The 21055-nt window shown below is 41.7% G+C and overlaps 1 protein-coding gene across 1 annotated transcript; it reads right to left on the bottom strand.

Moving 5' to 3' along the window:
- Nucleotides 1–8150: 8150 nt before the first annotated feature.
- On the bottom strand, nucleotides 8151–13738 carry AVPR1A (arginine vasopressin receptor 1A). Its single transcript, XM_017822073.1, has 3 exons — nucleotides 12939–13738; nucleotides 12703–12884; nucleotides 8151–10985 (listed from the first exon to the last, which is right to left on the bottom strand). The coding sequence occupies exons 1-3, from the start codon at nucleotides 13736–13738 to the stop codon at nucleotides 10702–10704; spliced, it is 1266 nt and encodes a 421-aa protein (XP_017677562.1). The 3' UTR covers nucleotides 8151–10701.
- Nucleotides 13739–21055: the final 7317 nt, after the last annotated feature.

The raw sequence follows: 21055 nt of genomic DNA, 5'->3' as shown, positions 1-21055 counted from the left end.
TTTGTTTCTTCTGGTAAAGAGGAGCCACAAGGTGCTTCAGCAGCAGTCTGTCATCCTTGGAAGGGCAGCTGCAGAGAGGATGAAACCCAGCTCTTCTCAGGATTGCCACTCTCCCAGCAGAGGAGCAACAGCCATGAATTGAGCTGGGACAGCCTGGCTAGAGGTGTGACAGATGCCCATTTGGGAAACCTAAGGCAGTGCTACATAAAACCATGGCTTTAGTCAACCAAAATAGCATAGACTGAGGAGCCAGAAACACCAGGGCTGGCTCCTCAGGCATAGCCTGCTCTGGGGACAAACAGTGCTGACCTTCCCTAGTCCTTGGAGTCATACAGTAGTGTTAGAGCTTGTATTATTTCTGTCTCACATATATCTTCTCCCACTATTAAAGTGACAGAATTGCAGCCATTTCCTTTTGCGACAAAGAGCGTTTGTTGTTTCTCATCCCCACACTGCTGTTGCTTTACTGCATGTAACAGGGCTGCGTGTCTAGCAAGCAAATTTCCTTCTTTGTACAAATGCTTTCACTGAAAAGTGCTGAAATTAAGAAATGAATACTTTCTGATGAGAAACAGTTAAACAAAAGATCAAAGGTAGATTAACTGAAGGTGTGTTTGCATGGTTTAGTTCTTATAATTGGTATCTCCAATAAGCATGGCATTCTGTATTTTACAGGTCAGATAAGCATAAAGATCATTGTATTATGCTTGGAAATTTTTTCTGTAAGATGATGGAAGTATTCTTTTGTGCTTAGTACATGATTGCAAGACAGAAAAGAACTTTAAGTTAAGAAGATTAATAAAAAGATAAAGAATGAACAGTTTCAAATGCTTTTCATGTCAGACTACCTTCTTTCTCTCATATAATACCTATAAATCCCAGAGTCTGGAGAAAATGTGTTTTAAAATATTTATTTTTTATAACTGATTAATCCAAATGCCTGGCATATATTATCAGTGTTTCTGCTAATTAGTAATATGTTGGCTTGGTCTGGCTTCTTCACTGAAATGAAAGCTTGAGGATTCATATCAGATAAAACAGAGGAACATTTCCAAACCTTCTGGAAACTATAATCTCAGACCAAGTTTTAAATAAAGGGAAAAGATTATATTTATCTATTTAGATTAGATATAAAAAAAAGAAGCTTTTTAAGATGAGGATGTTAAAACATTGGCATAGGTTGCCCAGGGAGGTGGTAGATGTCCCATCCCTGGAAACATTCAAGGTCAGGCTGGATGGAGCTCTGAGCAACCTGATCTAGTCAAAAGTGTCCCTGCTCACTGCAGGGGGGTTGGATTAGATGGCCTTTAAAGGTCCCTTCCAACCCAAACAATTCTATGATTCTATGATAAGATGTGGTTAGTCATAAACCACTAACACTACAGGAAAATGTTAATAAATAAAGGGTTTATACTTTTGTCTTAACAAATTATTCTGTGATAAACCTCTTTCACCAGAAAACGCTACATTGAAAGTGTCTTGATTAAAGCTGGTAAAAAGAGGTTAAAGTCAAAATACATAAAGCTATTTGACTAATTTTTCATCAGCTCTTGATGTGAGAAATTAGTACCTTGTCAAGCACAGACCTCAACAAGACTAAGATAGGTTAGTTCTGTGTTTTGAAGCAAAAAACTTGTTATTCTCCCATAAAACATTAGACATAAAGAGGTGGGTCTACTGCATCTCTATTTCTCAACTCCTGAAAACAAGATCACTGAAAGGAGTCTCAGCTACCACATGTTTGATATTCAAAAAAAGAAAGAAACAAACAAAAACAAAATAGAAAAAAACAAACAGAAGAAACCCCTCCTATTTAGTTCTCATCTCATCTGCAAGACATTTTTATAGACTTATCCCTCCGTGATCTGGCTTTTCATTGTTGAAGAAATTCAGCCCCAATTTTTGGAAATGTTCCCATCCCAGATAGCAGCATGTAGAAAAGGGTTTTAACCACTGGTCTGCCAAAAGAGACCCAGTTTCTCTCCAGGCTCACACAGAGGCAAGGGAGGATAGGTACCTACATTGGTGGTCTGGAACACCTCACCTGAAGGTATTCCAACATACTCCAGTGGTGGGGCGACAGCCTGCCTGGTTTCCCAGAGCCTGCTAACCTGGAGCAGGAGCAGTGCAGAAAAGTGTGGTTCTCTGCTCTGCTGCCAGCCCAGCAGCAGTGCAGGTAACCCCTGCCCGTACCCTTCTCCTGGGTTCATGCAGAAAGATGCAAGTGCAAGTGTTCCAGTGAGTGTCTGCATTCCCTTGTGTCCTTGTCTTCAGAAGGATTTAAAATTTGTAATGGGAATATACACACAGAAGCTCAATTCTGTTGGTACATGAAGAGTAAGTACTGCCAAACCAAAGTGTCTTTCCAGTGAGAGAGCTGGAGTGTGCTGAACAGGCTTTTGGGGTGTCTGATTCATGCTACCTATTTTCCCTATACTTAGGGAAAACCTGCACACACACACCCCTCACCCACAAACCACAGGGTACATGGACTTGGAGGCACACAGAGCTTGTTTCTTTATTTTACAGGAACCTCATATCTCTGGTGGAAAAAAGGACATTTTTCATCAAAAAGGTCAAATCTGCGTTTTTTTTTCCACTAAACCATTAAGTCACCTTAACTTTGCACTTAAGCACTTGGGAAGGAAATATGCTGACCAGATCATTGCCTCCTTTTTTCTTACAGTGCTTCTACTTCTGTTGACAAAGGTCATTGATGGGAGCAGGTGCAAATCATTTTACACTGATTATATTCTCAAAGTTTATAATCATGCAGATTTCATAGGAAATCAGGACTTCATATGCAGTATGTGGCAGACAAACCTAACATGCCACTCTTGCTTTCCCTATTATTCCTTTTTCCTCCACACAACATTATTAAGAATTTTAGGTATTGTCTTTATGTTTTTTCCCCCCATCTTAACACTTTGAGTATTAAGATATATCTTTCTTTGTTGTACATTGACCCTTAGGATTGTATTATCTGAGTATATAGAGAGTTTTACCTAATTAAGGATTTTCTTGCAAATCTACCTTTAAAGACAAAGGAGATGAAACCTGTAAAGGTTCAGCATGAAGAGATGGGACACACTGAGAGATTAGCTGCAGAGATTATTCCATCTTTGTAAGGCTAGAGATGTCATCCAGGTGTGAGGAGGTAAATTGATCTCTTGGTTCATTTTGATTTTGGTCTTTCTTGTGACATGACTAACAAAGGCACCTGGCTGGCAGAATCTTTGCAATATGAGCCGTCTTGGTTAGCTATTGGGACAGCATCATCAACTGCATTCAAATCAAGATGATGCTATTAGATGGCAACATTTTGTAGTTGCCCTTTAAGAAAGTAAAATCCTGAACTACTAATGTGGAGATCCCTTCTGATCTCTTCTGTCACTAAAACCTACACTATCTGCAATACAGGTGTACCAATTTGAGCTAGTGGTATACTTGCCATTAAAAACAATGAGTAAATGATTTTCTCATCCATATATCAGTGGAGATAAGGGCAGTGTTCTTGATATCTGTCATATAATGACTCACTGGACTCCAGAAACTAGTTCTGCATTGGCTACAAAAATAATCACTCTTGCTCAGATGGACCCACCTGCACTGCAGGTACATTAATGCAGACAAATTCCACCTTTGTGTTCTCCAGCTTTGAATGTCCATATTGAGGCACTCGGGTCTTAAATTTAGGAAAAAATGAGATTTTGTTGTTTAATTACACTATGGCTCACACTGTGACCTCTGTGCAACAGAAGAGCAAGTGTTAATGATACATCTTACATTTAAAGAGTGAGTCAAGATCGGATTCTTCATGGTGCTTTGACCATCTTATCTCCAGTATGGCATATTTAAAATATAGCTTTTCAGGGGAATTGTCATAATAGATGAAAAAGAATCCCAAATTCCAAACAAACAACAAAAGAGAACAAAGGCAGAACTCTCTCCCCATTTTCCCAGCTCCTCTTCAATTTAATAACACTTCAAACTTATCCCTTTAATAAAGAACTTCTATAACCATATATCAGAACTTGGGATTCTTGAGCCTCTGAACATCAACTTCATGGTGAACTACGTTATCAGAGACACATAACTAAATCATTGTTCTTTTCTGTTGAAAAAGATGAGTACAATTTGGTTTGGGAAATGAGGTTATATATAGTCACACAAACCTATCTTTTGGGTTTTTTTATTATTTACTGTATATAATTCCTTGTTGCCCTGACTGCCCTCACAGTGTCTGGAATATTGGAGATAATGGGACTACATAATGACTGAAATCCACATGAATGCCCAAATGTCTCACTGAACTCAATCCTTAGCTCTATGTCTAGTCTAATACTCGGAAGCCCCTCCTTTGCTCCCATGGAAACACTGAAATGTCTCACATTTAGAAAATATTATGATGGCTATTTAATAATGTTTTCTTCTTCTCTGGAAGAGAATTACTCAGATTAATTGTGTAGGAAATCAGCCTGATGATTGGATTTCCTTATTTTTGTGATATCATCCAACAATACTGTGGTTTCCTCTGAAGTGACCAACACCTACAGTATTTCAGAGGATGCCTTTGTCCATATCTACCCCAGTTTGAAGATGTCTTACTGCGTAACTCTGCCTGCTTTACAGTGAACCAGAAAAGAGAATTTGCTATCAAATTTTTTGTTACTTTTGCCGCTATTTTGTACAGTTACTACTCTTATTTAGAAAAACATTTGAGCAGCACCTAAGCAAGTTTCTCCTTTTGATAATAATGCTAAGAAGTTACATGCCTCCTAATCCTTCAGGTTCTTCATCCACTGCTTCTCACTTCCACACCACCTTCAATCAAAAGCTTTCTAAAATAACAGGAAGATTGTTGCCTTTTAGTTTGAAGATTTTGTTATGCAGCCTGACTATCACTTCTTTCCAAAAAAAGAGGAATGATATTTAGGCTCCTTCCTTTCTCCTCCCTGAAAACTCTGTCTGTCCATATTTCCCACAGAACAAGTTTGTATTGTAGGGCCAAGAACTTACAAATCACATGTTGAATGTTTTAGCCTGGAGAGATCATTGTCCTTTTTTAGACATAGACTTGTAGACATCTCAGCAGAGACACTTATTAGATTTGTAAAAGCTTCGTATCACTACAGTTCCAGGAGACAAGAGGGTCTTTTTCTAAATATATAAAACATATCTTCAAATTGCAAAATGGAAAACATTTTTATACTTTCAAATAACCCTTGTGCTAAGACATGTTTTATTTGCTCTCTGAGTCACCAGTTCATCTCTCTCCCAGTACTCACTGTGGGTTTTTTATTTGATAAGATCCACATTCCTCCCTCCAAAAGGAATTTATGCTTTAATTACAACTCCGTCTGCTGCTGCTCCTGTGGACCCTGTCCCCATTGTTGCTGCAGCCATCCATACCAGGGTCAGGAAAGACTATGGCAGGAGCGATCACACCAGTAGTGGTGGAACAGGCTGGGGCAGTTACTGTGCAAGTCTCTGGTTACCTGCTCCTTGACTTCCAGAACAGGTTTTATGCCTGGAGAGCCAAGAAGTTTTGTCAGGTTTTGCTACAAAGCTGTAAAAGCTGATGGGACACCTACAGCCTTCATTGCAAGTGCTTTGCTTGAAAAGGAATATTGAACTTGTACATTGTACTTCTTACCCATGTGCCCTATAAGAACTTACGGAGAAAGATAAATATCATTACCCTGAACTGAGGATGGATAATTCAGGCATCAGTAAATTAACATGACCAATACTAGATATGCAGCCACTGTCACTTGGAAGCATAATCCAGAACTAGGCCTAGCACATTTGACCGGGAAAAATAAAATGTTGTAGTCCTAAGCACAAAAAATACTGCCATGGAAAGAGGACTGTGATCTCAAGAGCATTTTGTCCTGTTGCCAACAGTAGTAGCACAATCAATTTAACAATAGACACTCATGAAACAGTAGTCCTTATTTCTGCAATTGGAGGTCATTAAATCTTAATTCCTACTTATGCAATTGTTAATAGTGTTAGCACCTTACACCCATAATGAACCACAGCAGCTCAAAACTGTTCTAGGGAATTACTTAATTTGACATGACACGGAAGGAAAGGCACTCCTGCATTTGTTTCATCAGTAAAAGGAAGAAAACACAAGCTAATGAAGAGATGGGGAATTTGTAGATGTCCTTCCACTGATCCCAACAATTTTTTCTAAAGCTGCTTGCAGACAAAGTGCTATATCCCGAAGCTTCCCCTCCCATCCACCCCCCTCCGAAAAAAAAAAAAAGTTGGAAATGGGAAAAATATTGGAATTGTGCAAAAGATTATTCTCTGATTAGAGGAAAGTTCACCCATACCCAACAACATCTTGTCCACCTGCAACTAAAGAGACTTGCCGGTCTCCTCACTGTACAGCTGAGAAGAGAGCTTTGCACTCCTGATTCTACCTTGCAGTCTTGCTTTTCAGAAATGAAGTAACCCAATGGACTGTGTCAAGAATTCAGCTAAAAATGTCCTTATGGAGACCTAAAGCTAATTTGCATGTAAACTGTTACTCTAAGCAAGTTTATACTAATTCATGGCAAATTACTGAGCAGCTGTACCAAACAGTGCTACAGTGTTAATTAACACCATTCAGGATCCAGGGTTTTTGCAGGACTTGTCTGGGAGAGGCAGACCCTTGCTGGCTGGCTCTAACAAAGCTCAGCAGGCACCAGTTGTGATTGTTGTTTGCTTGCTTTTGCATACCTGCATAAACCCTTCTGCATGACTTACATTACTTTCAGCAGTTCCCTGCCTTTTTAAAGACTAGCTGGACCTACTCTTGTGTGAGTGACTGTTACCTGAACCAGCCAGGACTGCCCCCTGTGGAGCAACTGTGATCTATCCCTGGACTCAGAAACCTGTTCATTTACGTATCCTACAATTCCTTTATCCAAGTAGCAAGTGACACGTTTTCCAGCAAAACCAATTCCTAAAGAAAAACACAGAAAACAATAACTATAGCTCCAACTAGTGCTTAGCACACAAACTCCTGTCTGCCTCCCCAGTCTTTCACGAAGACAACAAACTTCCTCCCATCCTGTACAGAAGGGACTGCACAACTGAAACTCATGCAGACACTTTTTTAGGAGAGGACACTGTATTTAACTAGTCCTTTCTGTAAGTGGGGAACTCAGTCTAGGAGAAATCTGTAAGAGTTTCTTCTATGCAATAACTATATCTCAGCAGTAGCTCTACTGTAAAATCTGGGTTCACTTCCCAAAGCTGGGTACCTGCCCTGGAACAACCTCTAGCTCTGCAGATCCTTCCCTTCTTCTGCTCTGCTTTCCGTATGCATGAGTTGGAAAGGAGCATGCATGAACTTTAGCAAGGTCCTTCAATCTAGGCAATTTGGAACCAGCCATAAGATTTTCTGGAGACAAAAGCTTTGTCTTTGCAGTACTGGGCACACGTGAACTTGTGTCTCTTGTGATTTCTCGTAGATTTTGGCCGTGATGTGGTAATACAGAATTTTTTTTTTTCTGAGCCAACAATATATTTACCTACAAATTTAAAAAGAAATTAATGAAAAGAAGCTTTCTAGCAACTTATGTTTCATATGTAGAAGAACAAAATCCTTTCCATGTTCTGTATCATCTCCACTTTTGCCACCTAATTATTTTTAAAATGCTGCAATTCTGGTAACACCAGAACAAACAACAGAGTGTAGGCTTATCCATTCAATCATGTTTTACATTAGAAGCTGACTATTTAAAATAAAATAAAGTAAAACAAAATAAAATAAAGCAAAAATATCAAAATAACACCTATAGAAATGCTAAGTTACATGTTTTAACAATACTAGCAGCATATAGTCAAAAGCTGACTGCACGTTGCTTCTTTGTTCATGTCCTTCATGCACTATGTGTAATAGAAAAACATTTTAGTTTTGTTCACTCCTTAAAGCTTTTCATGGAAACAACTTATTAAAATTAACAAAGAAATTTTACATTTTGCAAAATATGTATTGTATTACCACATACACTTCTGGTCCTGCAAAATCTAGATAAGCAAAAAAACCCCAGAAAGCTTCTGATCAAACAAATATATAGGTTTATTAGAGCATGTTTCCATGTTTTAAACATGCAATGGTTTCACAATTTTTTATTTCCTTCTGTTTCCATTAGTGTGCCCTCATAATAACTCAAAACAGCTGTTAAAAAAAAAAAAATCTCCACAGATGAACAACTGAAAAATATGGGCTGTATCTTCCAGTGCTACAATTATATGAAAAATTCAGTATTTGCAAAAGATGCCTGAAAACGAAATACTGTTAAACTGTGTTGTCAATTTAATTGCAGAAAGCCTCAAGTGTAAGCCTAGATTTTATAACATATTTAGAAGAAACTAAAATTCATAATTTTGAGTCTGTTTGCTTTAATATATACATTGGCCATTAGCTCAGTTTTGTCATCAACATCATTCTTCATATGTTTTCTCATTATCTTTTCTCTTTGAATATAAAGCCCAATAGAAAAACAATTCAATTATGCAAACATGAAAATTCTGTTAGTACAGCTAATTGCTTTTTAATAGATTTCATGTACAAAGAAAGCAGTAGCACCAAGAGAAAACTAGGCAAAGGATAATGTACTTAATTTGAAACATTTGCAATTTCAGTAACTGTTAATTACCTACTTGCAAAATATATGCAGTACATATAATGTGCACAAGTATACACACACAACACCATTGCATGCATTTTTTGGACTTAAATGCAACTTTAGGTTCACAAACCTTCATCCAGAACTGCTGAGAGCTGTAGTCACATTTGTGTACTAAAGGTGGTCAAAAGGTAGTCGTTAAATATAAGCTATTCCACCATGCTGTCCTCTGGGTTCTAGTGTTTTGAACAACAACAAAACATTAGACCAGATTTCTGTCCTGAAGAACAGAAAATGCTAACAAGGAAAGTAGAGAGAAGAGACAAGATTTTCTTTAGTGACTACAAAATCGATTTTTTTAAAAAAATTTTTTTAGCTATAATATTCCCTATTCTTTGACCGGATGATATGTCTGGAAGCTTCTGGACTGGATAACAGGTTTAATACGATCTTATCCAGCATCTAGCTCTATTAATTTCTGCTGCCATTATTGGGACAGGCATGGGGACTATTCTCAGTGAAAGCCACATGGTGACCCCATTTTTTACTCTCCTCAAGCAATTAGAAAAGCAATCTTGTTAGGTTTTGGTGGGAAAAAGAGAAACCTGCTGTTGAGGTTTCTCCTTACATGCATGTTATGTAGCCAGGTACATGTTCCACTGCTCCAGCAGCAGGAAAACACCTGGATTTCAGGATCCAGAATGTTCAGGAAAATGGAGAAGACAGGTAGCTGTACTTCTCAAAATGATCCTCAAGACTAAAAATCACAGCAAAACTTATTCAAGGAGCTTCAAAATCCAACCTTAAGATAAATTACATACTCCACTGAAAGACTTAACAGGTTTATTTAGCATCTGAATGAACTACAGACTACTTGGCATGCATTGTAGAGAAAACAAGCACACCTGGAAAGCTTTGTAATTAGCAAATGTGTTGTGATTAATTTTTATTGCACTTTCCTGCCAATTTTGAGTGCTATATTGTTGTGATCTGGTAATTAAAAAAAAAAAAAGAAAAGACAAACCAACAACATTGACAATTTTCATATGTTCCCTCCTTAAAACTAAAGATAAGAAGACTTGTAAGTTTGATTCTCAGATTTCTGTCTTGGAATATACTGGTTCTATGGCTCTTACCAAATGCCACACTCTACTGAACTGATGGGGTATTTGCTTGACAACCAAATGTGGCTTGATCCTAGCTTGATCTTAATGAAGAAAAAAAGAGAATATGCAATTCTTACCCATAAAGCAAGTTGTCCTGGTATTCATTATGCATTTTCTTGGTATATTTATTTGTAACAATGCTGAGCTAGTCATAGCTTGTCATACTTATTTATCAATATATTTTTCAAATTAGTTTAAAAAAATGAAGGTAGATGCAACAACACATACACACACACAAATATATTGTAGAACTTACATCAACATGAAGGGAAGAAGAAATGTTACCCTAAAAATGCTCACCCACCATACACACACATACACTGACAATACTAAAGGATTTGTCTTTAGCAGGGCTGTTAAATTTCAGTATCTGAGAATTGCTGGATCTTTACAAGATAAAGCAGTATAAGCAACTGAATTCCAACAACTCAGAGTCTGTGTTCTTTATTTGGACAGCCAGGACTTTTTCCCACCTTCTTTCTTTTTGTGTTTAATACTAATCTGTAGTCTTGCTCATATTGTCTTCTTTCCCTGTGACTTCATCCGACAATCATGAGAAGTTTTATGCATTAACACTACAGAGTGGAGTTACTCCAAAACATGATAACTCTACTATTTTTACTGCTTTAAATAGCAAGCAAACAATGCACTTATTATTTTAGAAACAGACAAAAAATTAAAATAAATTCTATTTAAAAAAATAATTGCTTTATTGTTGCCGTGCCTTCCTTATCAGTTGCCCAAGTTCTAAATACCTTTCAGAAAATAATTTACATGCTGCAGGATAGCTTATTGAGCAAGGCAGCATGTTAGCCTTATAGCCATGTTAGTCATTCCTTGGTACCGTGACTGATGCCTTTGACAGGCATAAAGTGTCATGCCCTCCTGTCCCATAGCCTGTCTCATGTTGGAATGGGAATGAAGCTCGTTGATTTAGAGAGGGGCATCTCCCTCCAGGTGTTTAGGCTGTGGGTTGGGCTTCTATTGTTGGTGAAAGAAGTCTGTCGCCTGCTATTGCTGTTTGAATCTTCTTTACTCAGCGTTTGCTTTATTTTTTGACAGCAAGGGAAGCTCTGTATGCAGTCTTGCAGGAGGTGCCCACTGAAGAACATGTAGATCCATGGGTTACAGCAACTGTTCAGACTGGCCAGCAGAGCCGTAACAGTAGTTGCAGTGTTTTCAGAATCTGGGGAGGGGGGAAGAAAGACATTTAATCATCAAAAGAATTTGCACCAATAGCTTCATTAACTGTTGGATTTATTTTCCTAAATATTCTAGTTCTAAAAGTTGAGCTGCAGCATTTGAAATGAGTAATGAGAACATTATCAGGAAAGTTCTTATTTATGTAAGGCTGCCGTTGAAGTCAATGGGAATTTGTCTGAACAGACTTCAAAAAGCTGTGACAAAATAATTTATGGCATAATCCATCCAAAATACTGCTTTAGTCCCATTTCCACTGATGTGTATCCATGTGTTGATAAGCTCATATTTTAAATATTGAACAGTTTTTATCCAGAACCCTGGGAGACAATGGCAAAATTCCCACTGATTTCCCACTGCTTTCAATAACACTGAATTTTGCTGTATACATCATCACGCTGAAAAGTGTTGAATGCTCAACTGACTACTGGCTTGTTGATCAAATCTGGATTTTGGAGATTAAACAAATTTTACCTAAGGGAAAATCGAAGTTAGCACTATGCCATGAAAATGCTGTTGTCTTCTACCTTTAATAACTAGTCGATAGTTAGATCAAATACTGTATATATATATTTAGTCTAACCACTTATTAATGATCTTTCTTTGTAATTATGAAATCTCCAAAGAAGCGTAATTGCTGTGTTATGCAGTTCCATAGATTTAAAGAATCTTCAAACAAACCTAGCAAATACCATCTCTTCAATTAGGTTTCATTTCTTTTTAAGTAAAAAAAAAAAAAAATCTATTTGCACACCACAAGCCTTTAGCCTTGACTTTAGTCCCATGCTAGAGGCAATCAATGCTCTCACTACAATAATTAATTAGAAGCAATAATTTGGGTATATTAAAAAAAAATAAAAAACCTATGAATTCCAACATTTTGATTTACTTCATTCTCATTATGAGGAAAGAGGGTATATGGTGCCTGCCATATAATGCTGCCTGCTCATTACCTATGCAATAGCATTTAAACTCATGAATTATTTTTAGCCATATTTAACAGTGGGACAGATAACTCCAAAATCTACATTGCCACTGATTCATGCAAACTGGTGACTGACTAAAGGGGCTACTCAGAGGTGGCTGCCCTGCTGAGAGGAAGGGTTCAGGGTGCACTCAACCTCATTATTAGATAGCAGATACAGAAAAGAAGGCTTATAACTCCTCCTGACATATATGTGTATATGCTCCACAGTAACATAAAACGTTTCTTAAGTTTTCATATCGGCAGCTTCAAACGGACGAAAATGTTGCTGGCTCAAATTATGGCAGCAAATATTTGCCATTTTCCATTCGCTCGCTTTGCTCTGGATGAGAACCCAGCGGCTGCTGCTCCTTTCCGGGGGCCCAGCCTGCTCCCGGGACAGGCCGAGCCGAGCGTCGCGACCGCCGCCCCCGGCGCCGCCAGGTCCGCGAGTACGAGAGGTGCCGGCGGGGCGGCCCCGAGGGCTGTCTCACCTGCCCGCACAAGGGCGTTCAGCCGCTATTCCCCGGCGGGAGAGGGGCCCGTTCGGCCGGGTGGCGCCGAGAGAGCGAGCCCGGTCCCACTCTCCGCTTCGCGCCCCGGTCCCACTCTCCGCTTCGCGCCCCGTCTCCCCCACGCTCGGCTCAGGAATGTGCAGCGCCCGGGACAGCCGGCTGCACCCCCGGGGGACCCTAACGCGTGCGGGGCGGCTGGTGGGGGAACTGAAGGCGTCACCTACCGACCCAGGGGAATCGCTGGTCCCAGACGGACCACATCTGGATGGTGAAGAAGGGCGCCCAGCAAACAACGTACACCGACACGATAACGAAGGTCATCTTGACGGTGCGGATCTTGGCGCGGGAGATGGTCTTGACGCTGCTGACACAGGGAGCGAGGAGCAGCCCCCGCCGCGGGCCGCCGCTACCCGCCCGCCGCCCGCCACCCGCTGCCACCGCCGCCGCCTCCTCCCCCGACGCCACCGCCTCCCCCGGGCGCGTCTTCCCCCGGACGTTGCGCCAGATGCGGTAGCAGATGAAGCCGTAGCAGGTGATGAGTATGAGGACGGGCGCGACGAAGATGCCGCCGGTGATCCAGGTGATGTAGGCGCGGGGCCCCCAGGGCATGATGAAGTGCGCCCAGCAGTCGTAGACCTGCGAGCCGCGCTCCACCTCGCTGAGGGAGAAGATGAAGTACTGCGGGGTGCTGAGAAGCAGACTGAGCGCCCAGGCTGCCGCGATCATCCCGTACGAGCGCTTGGTGGGCTGCTGCAGCGTCTTCAGCGGATGGCAGACGGCGATGTAGCGGTCGGCGGTCATGGCCACCAGCATGTACGCCGAGGCGAACATGCCGAAGACCTGCAGGTGCTTGACGACGCGGCAGAGTCCGTCGGAACCGTGGAAGCGGTGTGTCACCTCCCAGCAGAGCTGGGGCAGCACCTGGAAGAAGGCCACCACCAGGTCGGCGAGGCTGAGGTGGCGGATGAAGAGGTGCATGCGAGACGCCTTGCGCGGCGTGCGCCGCAGGGCCAGCAGCACGCTGCCGTTCCCCACCACCGCCACCGCGAAGGTGACGGCCAGCACCGCGATCTCCAGCTTCGCCAGCTCCTCGTCCCGCCCGAAGGGGTCCCAGCCGCCCAGGCTGCCATTGGGAGACCCCGACCACGCCTCGGGGCTGGGGCTGCCGCCGCCGCCGCCCGGCTCTGTCTCTCGCCACTGGCTGCCGTTCCCGGGCGAGGGCGCGGCCCGAGGGGAGCCGGCACCGCCGGCCAGGCGCATGGAGAGGGCTACGCGGAGGGGCCCGGCTCGACCCCCGCACGTCCGCTCGTCCGCCGCCGCCGCCTCCCCGCTCCGGTAGCGCAGAGCGCCGGGCCAGGTGCCTTTATCCTCCCGCCGCGGGAGGCGAGGCGGGGGCAGCTCCCGTGCCAGTGGCTGCCCAGCGCCTGAGGCCAGCCCTCTCCTTCCTCCCGCTGCCGCCACCGTCCGCTCCGCGCCCCCCCCCCCGGCCGCCCCGCCGAGCAGGGATGCTGGTCTCGCCGCGGGACCGGGGCCGCTCCGCCCAGAAAGCTGCGCTAGGGGGAGCGGGGTCCGACACCCTTTCCCGGCCCTCGCGGAGCCCGGCGGGGCGGAGCAGCGGGAAGGGCTGCTCGAGCCGGAACGGTGCGCCCGGAGAGCTCCCCTACGGCCAAGTAAAGCAGCACTTAGAAGTTTGAGAATAAAACTGTTACCGTAACCGTGCAGAGTAGATGGAGGTCTGTCAGCATCAGTCTTCACACCCCGATCCAGCTTCTAGCCAAGGCATAGTGGCTTGTCGGTGAGAAGTGCTGGTTTGGCTCTGAGAGAGATTCCATCTGGGCCTTTGGCATTTCCCAGTCATGCTCGGATCAACCCCAGAGAAACATATGATTGGAAAAAATAGTACAGAGTTTTAAAGCAACCTAATGTTTCTGAAGATTTCAGGACTTCACGTAGGACAATAAATGTCATCCAGACCTTGGCATACAGGTCTAAACCACACATTTCTGCAAGTACAATCAAAATCTCCACATTTGCTAGAAAGTTTCTGGCAGTGAGTCCTTTAAATCCCAGTTTTAAACATGTTTTAGCTGAGGAGTTTTCCTGCTCTTGATAGAGTGAATGAACTTGGTGCAAATTCTGGTCCCATTGTCATGAGTGTGGTTTTACACCCTGATTTTATCAGAATCTGAATTTGATCCTTCATTCAGAAACTCCATCCTTCTGTCACACAAAAATTTATAAGATCACAACAAAGATATATTATGTTAGGTGCCAGCCCTACTTTGGTTTTAATCAAACTGTCTGAGTTTGCTCATGTGTAATTGCAGTTAAATTTAGTTATAAAAAATGTGGGTTTACAGAGAGAAGAAACAATGGGGAAGAATGAAAGATTAAATCTTACTTCTTTGATTAAAAATGTTTCTAAAATTTTTGACTCCAGAATAGTATAGAAGTTTAAAATAGAAGAAGATTATATGCTTCTGAACATGCTAACATTGTGCAAGGCTTTACTCCAGGCTTTTTATCATTTTCTGGGCTTGTTCACATGTGGGAAGGTGTGTGCACCCACCCCAGTCTATCACTGGGATAGTGATCCTTCCTTCACTTGGGGATTAATGGCAGGAACCGAGGAGTACACCTGCTCCTACAGTGCAAAGAGCTTTTCCATAAAAAGCTGCAAGAAAACCCCAAAACCTGGAAATACAGACAGTAAATGTAGCTGTCCTAAGTTTCTAGTAAACTTATTTTTTTAAACTTGACTTTGTTCCAAAGCCTGATTTTTGTGAATGGTTCAGTGCATTATTTACAGCTTAGTGACTATTTCATTGTGTTAGACCTGGGAACTGTGCACCACACAACACATCAGCATGTTTCAGGTCAAACAGAGAGGGAAATTAAAGCTACATATCACAAATCTCACAATACTGCACCACTACCAAGGCTTCTTTCACATTCCTTGCCCGTCTCTCTGACACACTTTTACAGGACTTGAATACTATGTAAATGAATGGTGTCACTCAGGAAACCCTGCTAACAGGTTTTCTGCTGTGCAAACCGTGTGAGGATTATAAAGCTCTCTTCGCTTCTGGGTATGTCATCCATTAACAGAAGAGGTGAAACTTCAGGGTTGACGAAGACATATTTTTAACAGCCAGACAATAAGATAAGAGTGGTTGTTCAGAATACTGAGAGTTTGTCAAGCCCATATCATCTCAGAAATATTCCTATCCAATCCATACTCTGTTCCTCAGAATAGCATTTATAAGATGTTTCCAGAGCAAAGGGCTGGAAACTCACCTCAGTATCATTGCACAAGGTTTTACTTAGAGATTACTCACAATATTAAGCATGACATTGATAATAATTTTTGCTGGGTTGTATTCCATCAGAAAAAAAGTAATCTAGGGCTAGTCTTTGTGCCTTTTTTTGTTCCATTCTCAAAATTAGTCAATATTGATGTTTTTATAGATAATATATCTAACCAGGCTGTTGCAAATTTTTTTGTTTCAACAAAACTTAGTAATTCAGTAGAGAGTTTTATTTATATCTAGCAGTTAAAAAATGTCCTCCTGCTCTAGATGTTAAGCAAATTATGGACTCTTAAGGTTTCTATACCAGTTTAATCAGCAACCAGTCTGATCTTGTTTGCTTAATTCTAACAGTATTGGTGTTCTTCAAATTAATTAGTATAATTTTTAGTTTTTCAAGTAGGTGTCCTTCTAACTGAATGAGAAATGTTCGCCTATCTGACCAGAGTGACCAGACATGGAGAGGGTTCCTCTGCCTGCCGAAATCTGTAACATGGAGATCAACACGGGGGAAAAAATTCCAGAATTCCTTTCCAAAGAGAAAAATTGCCACTGGGAAGGCTACTAGATGAAATGCACATCTTTGCCCTGTGCCTCACTTGGAGCTCAGCTTGGAGATGAAGGCTCTCAGTAAAGAAAATTGAGGTTGCTGTTACAAGAAATCTTTATTTGTTCTCACTAGGCACACAGCTTTCTGTAAAAGTGTCTGAGAATGGCAAGGGTTTCTGGTATATTCTCTGATGCCATATGGGTGCTTAAAGGTTGCCAGATATCTTTGTGAATGTTGAATTCACTGAAGACTGAATGGCTTCTGTCGAGTACTCAAAAACTTAACTGAAACACGATCCAATGTGTTGCCAAATGCAGCTGGTTTTTGTTCATCCCTTGCTGTTGTGGTGGTGACTTAAGCTGCAGTCTTAGCCTCTTCTTCCATGGCAAAAGAAATGCTCTGAGCAAGTCAAAGGCTCAGAATTTTAATACTGGAAAACTGATGATGATTTATATTCAACAAGATAACCTCAACAAAAAAGTAGGGGTATTTCTGCATAATCTTTGGAAAAACCGACAGTTTTGAATTGTAACTACTGGTAGTCAAACCATGATTTTCTACCAGGTTTTGTGAAGAGTTGCTCTAGTCACTAGAGTTGCAGAAAAGCATAAGCAAAAAAAAAGTCAAGCTTTTTAATCAAATAAATCCCTTATGCGGGAAAAGGGTTAAAGCATGGCTAAAAAAAGGAGGCCTGTTTATTTGTAGAGGATTCAGCTGCCTTGTTAGAAAGCACATAAACCATCTACATAGATACAAACAGCTGTCTCCTGTGATCTGTCTCCAAGTTCAAAGTATCTGCACTGCTCCCTTTGACCAACACTGTTTCGTAAGGGTGAGTTTGACAGCTTTTCCACAAGACTTAGGTGCTGCAGATCCCAACCTTCAAATTCAGAGCTATGGGAACCAAGCGTGGGAAAAAAGCCCGTGTGCTGAGTGAGGGACTGCTAGAAGCTGGGGTCACCAGGGAGGCAAGCAGATGCCCCATCCATTTGCCATCCCTGGGAAGGAAATGTTACCTGAAGGCAGTCAGGAGAACATCTGGGACACAAAGCAGTTTCCTGAAAAAAATGCCTCGTTTACAACCTCTATTGGTCTAGCTTTTTGGCTACTAAAACAGAACTAAATGGAGAATTGCCCCAGACTGCCTTCAAAGCAGTTTGCAAGTCTGAATTCAGGGTTCCGGAAAGGCTGTAGTACAAGACCAAGAAATGAGTAAGACTGAGGGCAAACCTCTACTCTATAAAACACGGAATTAACAAATGATCCATAAGAGACAGGAATTGAAGATTAGCCCTCAGGACTCAGTTTGCAAAAGCCCAGTTCATTGTCTGGAAATGTCTAAAAGTGGCCAGGAAACAAAAAGCTTTAAGGTTATGCCCCAAGTTTTCCTTTGCTTGTTAAACTGAAAGTACATCCAGATTCTGGTATTTGTATACACAGGAAATTGTGTCTGACCACCCCTGTTATACTGTGTTTCTTTTTATGATGGCATGTCATGGTTTAACCACAGTCAGCAGCTGAGCACCACCAGCTGCTTGCTCAGTCCTCCCTGGTGGGATGGGGAGAGAATTGGAAGGGTAAAAGTGGGAAAACTTATGGGTTGAGATAAGAAGAGTTTAATAGGTAAAGCAAAAGCCTTGCACGCAAGCAAAGCAAAACAAGGAATTCATTGACCACTTTCCATGGGCAGGCAGGTTTTCAGCCATCTCCAGGAAAGCAGCGCTTCATCACACGTAACAGTGACTTGGGACCATCACTCTGAACGTCCCCCCCTTCTTCCCTCTTCCCCAGGCTTTATATGACACCACATGGTATGGGATCAGTTGGGATCAGCTGTCCCAGCTGTGTCCCCTCCCAGCTTCTTATGCATCCCTAGCCCATTTACTGTTGGTGTTGTGAAAAGCATATAAGGCCTTGACTTCATGTAAGCACTGCTCAGCAGTGAAAAAACATTTCCATTTGCTGAACCTGGTTTTCAGCACAAATCCAAAATATAGCCACATACAAGCTACTATGGAGAAAATTAACTCTATCCCAGCCAAACCAGCACATGGAGATTGGCTGAAGTTTTCAGGTAGTACTGCAGAGCAGCCTGTGCCCCTAAATGTCACCAGAAGAGGTAGCATGTTGCCCTTTTCCTTTTCCCTCCTTCCCTGCTTCCTTGCTGACCTGGCTTGACAGCAGTCAGGGCCTTCAGGATTCAGAGTTTTCAACCATTGCCCTGAAAAAAAGTTAACCTGTGTTAACTGAAAACTCAGACAGCTTTCCAGCCTGTCTGGTTTTCAAGGCAGTGAAGGAGATGGGCATTTGAAGGGATGATCAACCTTTCCATGTTTATAACATTGTGGAAGGAACATTAAAAGAAAAAACATGGGGAAAGCTCCTGCCTTCCCCATTGCACCACATTACTGAGACTTCCATCATGTCCAAGGCACAATAAAAATCTGTCTGAGACAGTTTAACTAGAGCTTCAGCCAGCAAATATCTCATTAAATCTGAAGTATTAAAATCATCAGGGCATAAATCCACAGATTCATTCAATGCTGTCATTAGTAGAATAAGAAAAATTTAGAACTGAGCTTCCTCACGTTATATCTACCTGGTGAAATGGTGTAACCTCAGACTTTCCAGAGCTGAAAGAGACTTAATATGCATTTTGCACTTCTACAGATACTACATCCATGTTTTTGCTTTAAGCACATAATCAGTAGTTTTATCTGTCAGTTCTCTTATTTCAGAGATGTAAAAGGTTCTTGTTGCCTTGAGCCAGTTTCTAAATTACTCTTATCTATAATTCCATTCCATCTGTAACCTACTGTGGTGGGCTGATGTTGGCTGGATGTCAGGTGTCCACCAAAGCCACACTATCACTCCCATTCTTAGGTGGACAAGGGAGATAAAAATATGAGGAAAAGCTGGTGGGTCAAGATAAGGACAGGGGTAGATCCCTCACCCATTGCTATCACAGGCATCACTACTTGACTTGGGGAAATCAGTTTAATTTATTACCAATCAGATCAGAGTAGAACAACAAGGAATAAAACCAAATCTACAAAACACCTTCCCCCTATCCCTCCCCTCTTCTCAGGCTTAACTTCACTACAGAATTCTCTACCTCCTCCCTGACAGCATGGATGAAGAATGGGGCTATGTTCAGTTCATTACATGTCTCTGCTGCTCCTTTCTCTGCAGGACAGGACTCCTCATACTCTTCACTTGCTCCAGTGTGAGGTCACTCCCATGGGAGACAGTCTTCCATGAACTTCTCCAATGTAAGTCCTTCCCACAGGCTGCAGTTCTTCATTAATTGCTCCAGCATGTGTCCCTTTTCATAGGGTACAGTGCTTCAGGAGCAGGCTGCCCCAGTGTGGGTCCCCTGTGGGGTCACAAGTCTTGCCAGCAAACCTGCTCCTGCAGGGGCTTCTCACAGGGTAACTATCTCCATCAGGCATTCACTGCTCTGGCATGAAGTCTTCCATGAGCCAGAGGTGCCTAAAGCACCTCCTTCCTTTCCTTCTGCAGTGACCTTAGAGTCTGCTTCTGGCAGCTCCTCATAGAAGCTGTAACCTCCCCGTCCTACCATCCCAACTTTGCCACACAAACCTGATGCACCTACTCTTTCTGTCACTGTGTTAACACCTACCTTCCTTACTCCTACTGCAAGTTTTGATTTATCAAGAGGCAAATTAATAATGGTTTTTGCATTCTCTCCTAGTTAATATACACTAAGCCAAGGCAAAAGAAAATACTTCTCAGAGTTTGGTGGCAAGAGTGATCAGTATAAGCAAAGTGAAATGAACTTTAGTGTTATTCCTGTGATTTCTTCTCAGAAAATACTTGATATAATGAGATGAAACTCTCTTACAAAAATATTATAGTACTAATAAGGGTTCTCATGAGGTATTTAAGGTATTAGGAAGGAATACAGACAATCTATGCATGACAATTTTTATGAGGAATTTGACTGCATCTGACAATGACACTATCAACTGATTCTAAGAAATCGTGAATTTGTGTAAAAGCTAGTCATTGTACAACATTGCCTTATGCACCCCAGAACTATGCCAAGAACAGAAAGCATACTGTGTTTGAGAATACACTGGCAGAACATTACTGCTTCATAATTCTAATTGAAAGACAAAGACACTTAACATTTATGGAATAAAGGTAATAATGCTCCTGTTTATGGCAAAATTTATTTTTGTAGCTATCATTAAGAAACACATTCTAAAGCATTTTAAAGTTAATTGATTTTGAAACTGTGTATGTAATTTTTCTCATGGTGAACATTTTGAAGAGCCTGCTGATACGGAATATTGATGATTGATGCAGAATACTGATGTAACCACTATGTAAAGAAAACACCTCTCAAATCATCTGTACTGAAAATATTGTGGCAGCTGCATTCTCACAAGTTCAGGGTCCTACTGTCACAATCATTTTACCACTGCATTCCTGAGAAATAGGTTTCAGTCTTTCTATTAGACCAAGAGGAGGTACAAATGCCAGCTAGTCTTATGGATGCTTAAAACACATTCATTTTCCAGCTTCTTCAGGATTATCCTATGTGAGACTGTTCTTTCCATATGAAGCCAAATCACCTCTGGAAGAAAGCTGGCTAAAAATCTTTTAATTATAATGCCAATTTAAGGATCCTGAAGGCTACAGATGTATTGCTCTCTTTAACCTGAGCTGTGGCCTACAGCGTGGTCAACATGC

This window comes from Lepidothrix coronata, unplaced genomic scaffold (assembly GCF_001604755.1).
Source record: "Lepidothrix coronata isolate B3197 unplaced genomic scaffold, Lepidothrix_coronata-1.0 Scaffold95, whole genome shotgun sequence".
NCBI lineage: Eukaryota > Metazoa > Chordata > Aves > Passeriformes > Pipridae > Lepidothrix > Lepidothrix coronata.
This window is presented reverse-complemented; position numbering and strand designations above follow the sequence as displayed.

Bases quoted from the DNA above. Each gene is read 5' to 3' on its own strand.
- AVPR1A (XM_017822073.1), bottom strand. From the start codon at position 13,738: ATGCGCCTGGCCGGCGGTGCCGGCTCCCCTCGGGCCGCGCCCTCGCCC. The intron at 12,885-12,938 runs GTCGGGGGAGGA...GCGGGCGGGTAG, and splicing joins CGCCCGGGGGAGGCGGTGGC to CGGCGGCCCGCGGCGGGGGC. The intron at 10,986-12,702 runs GTAGGTGACGCC...CCCCCTCCCCAG, and splicing joins CCAGCGATTCCCCTGGGTCG to ATTCTGAAAACACTGCAACT.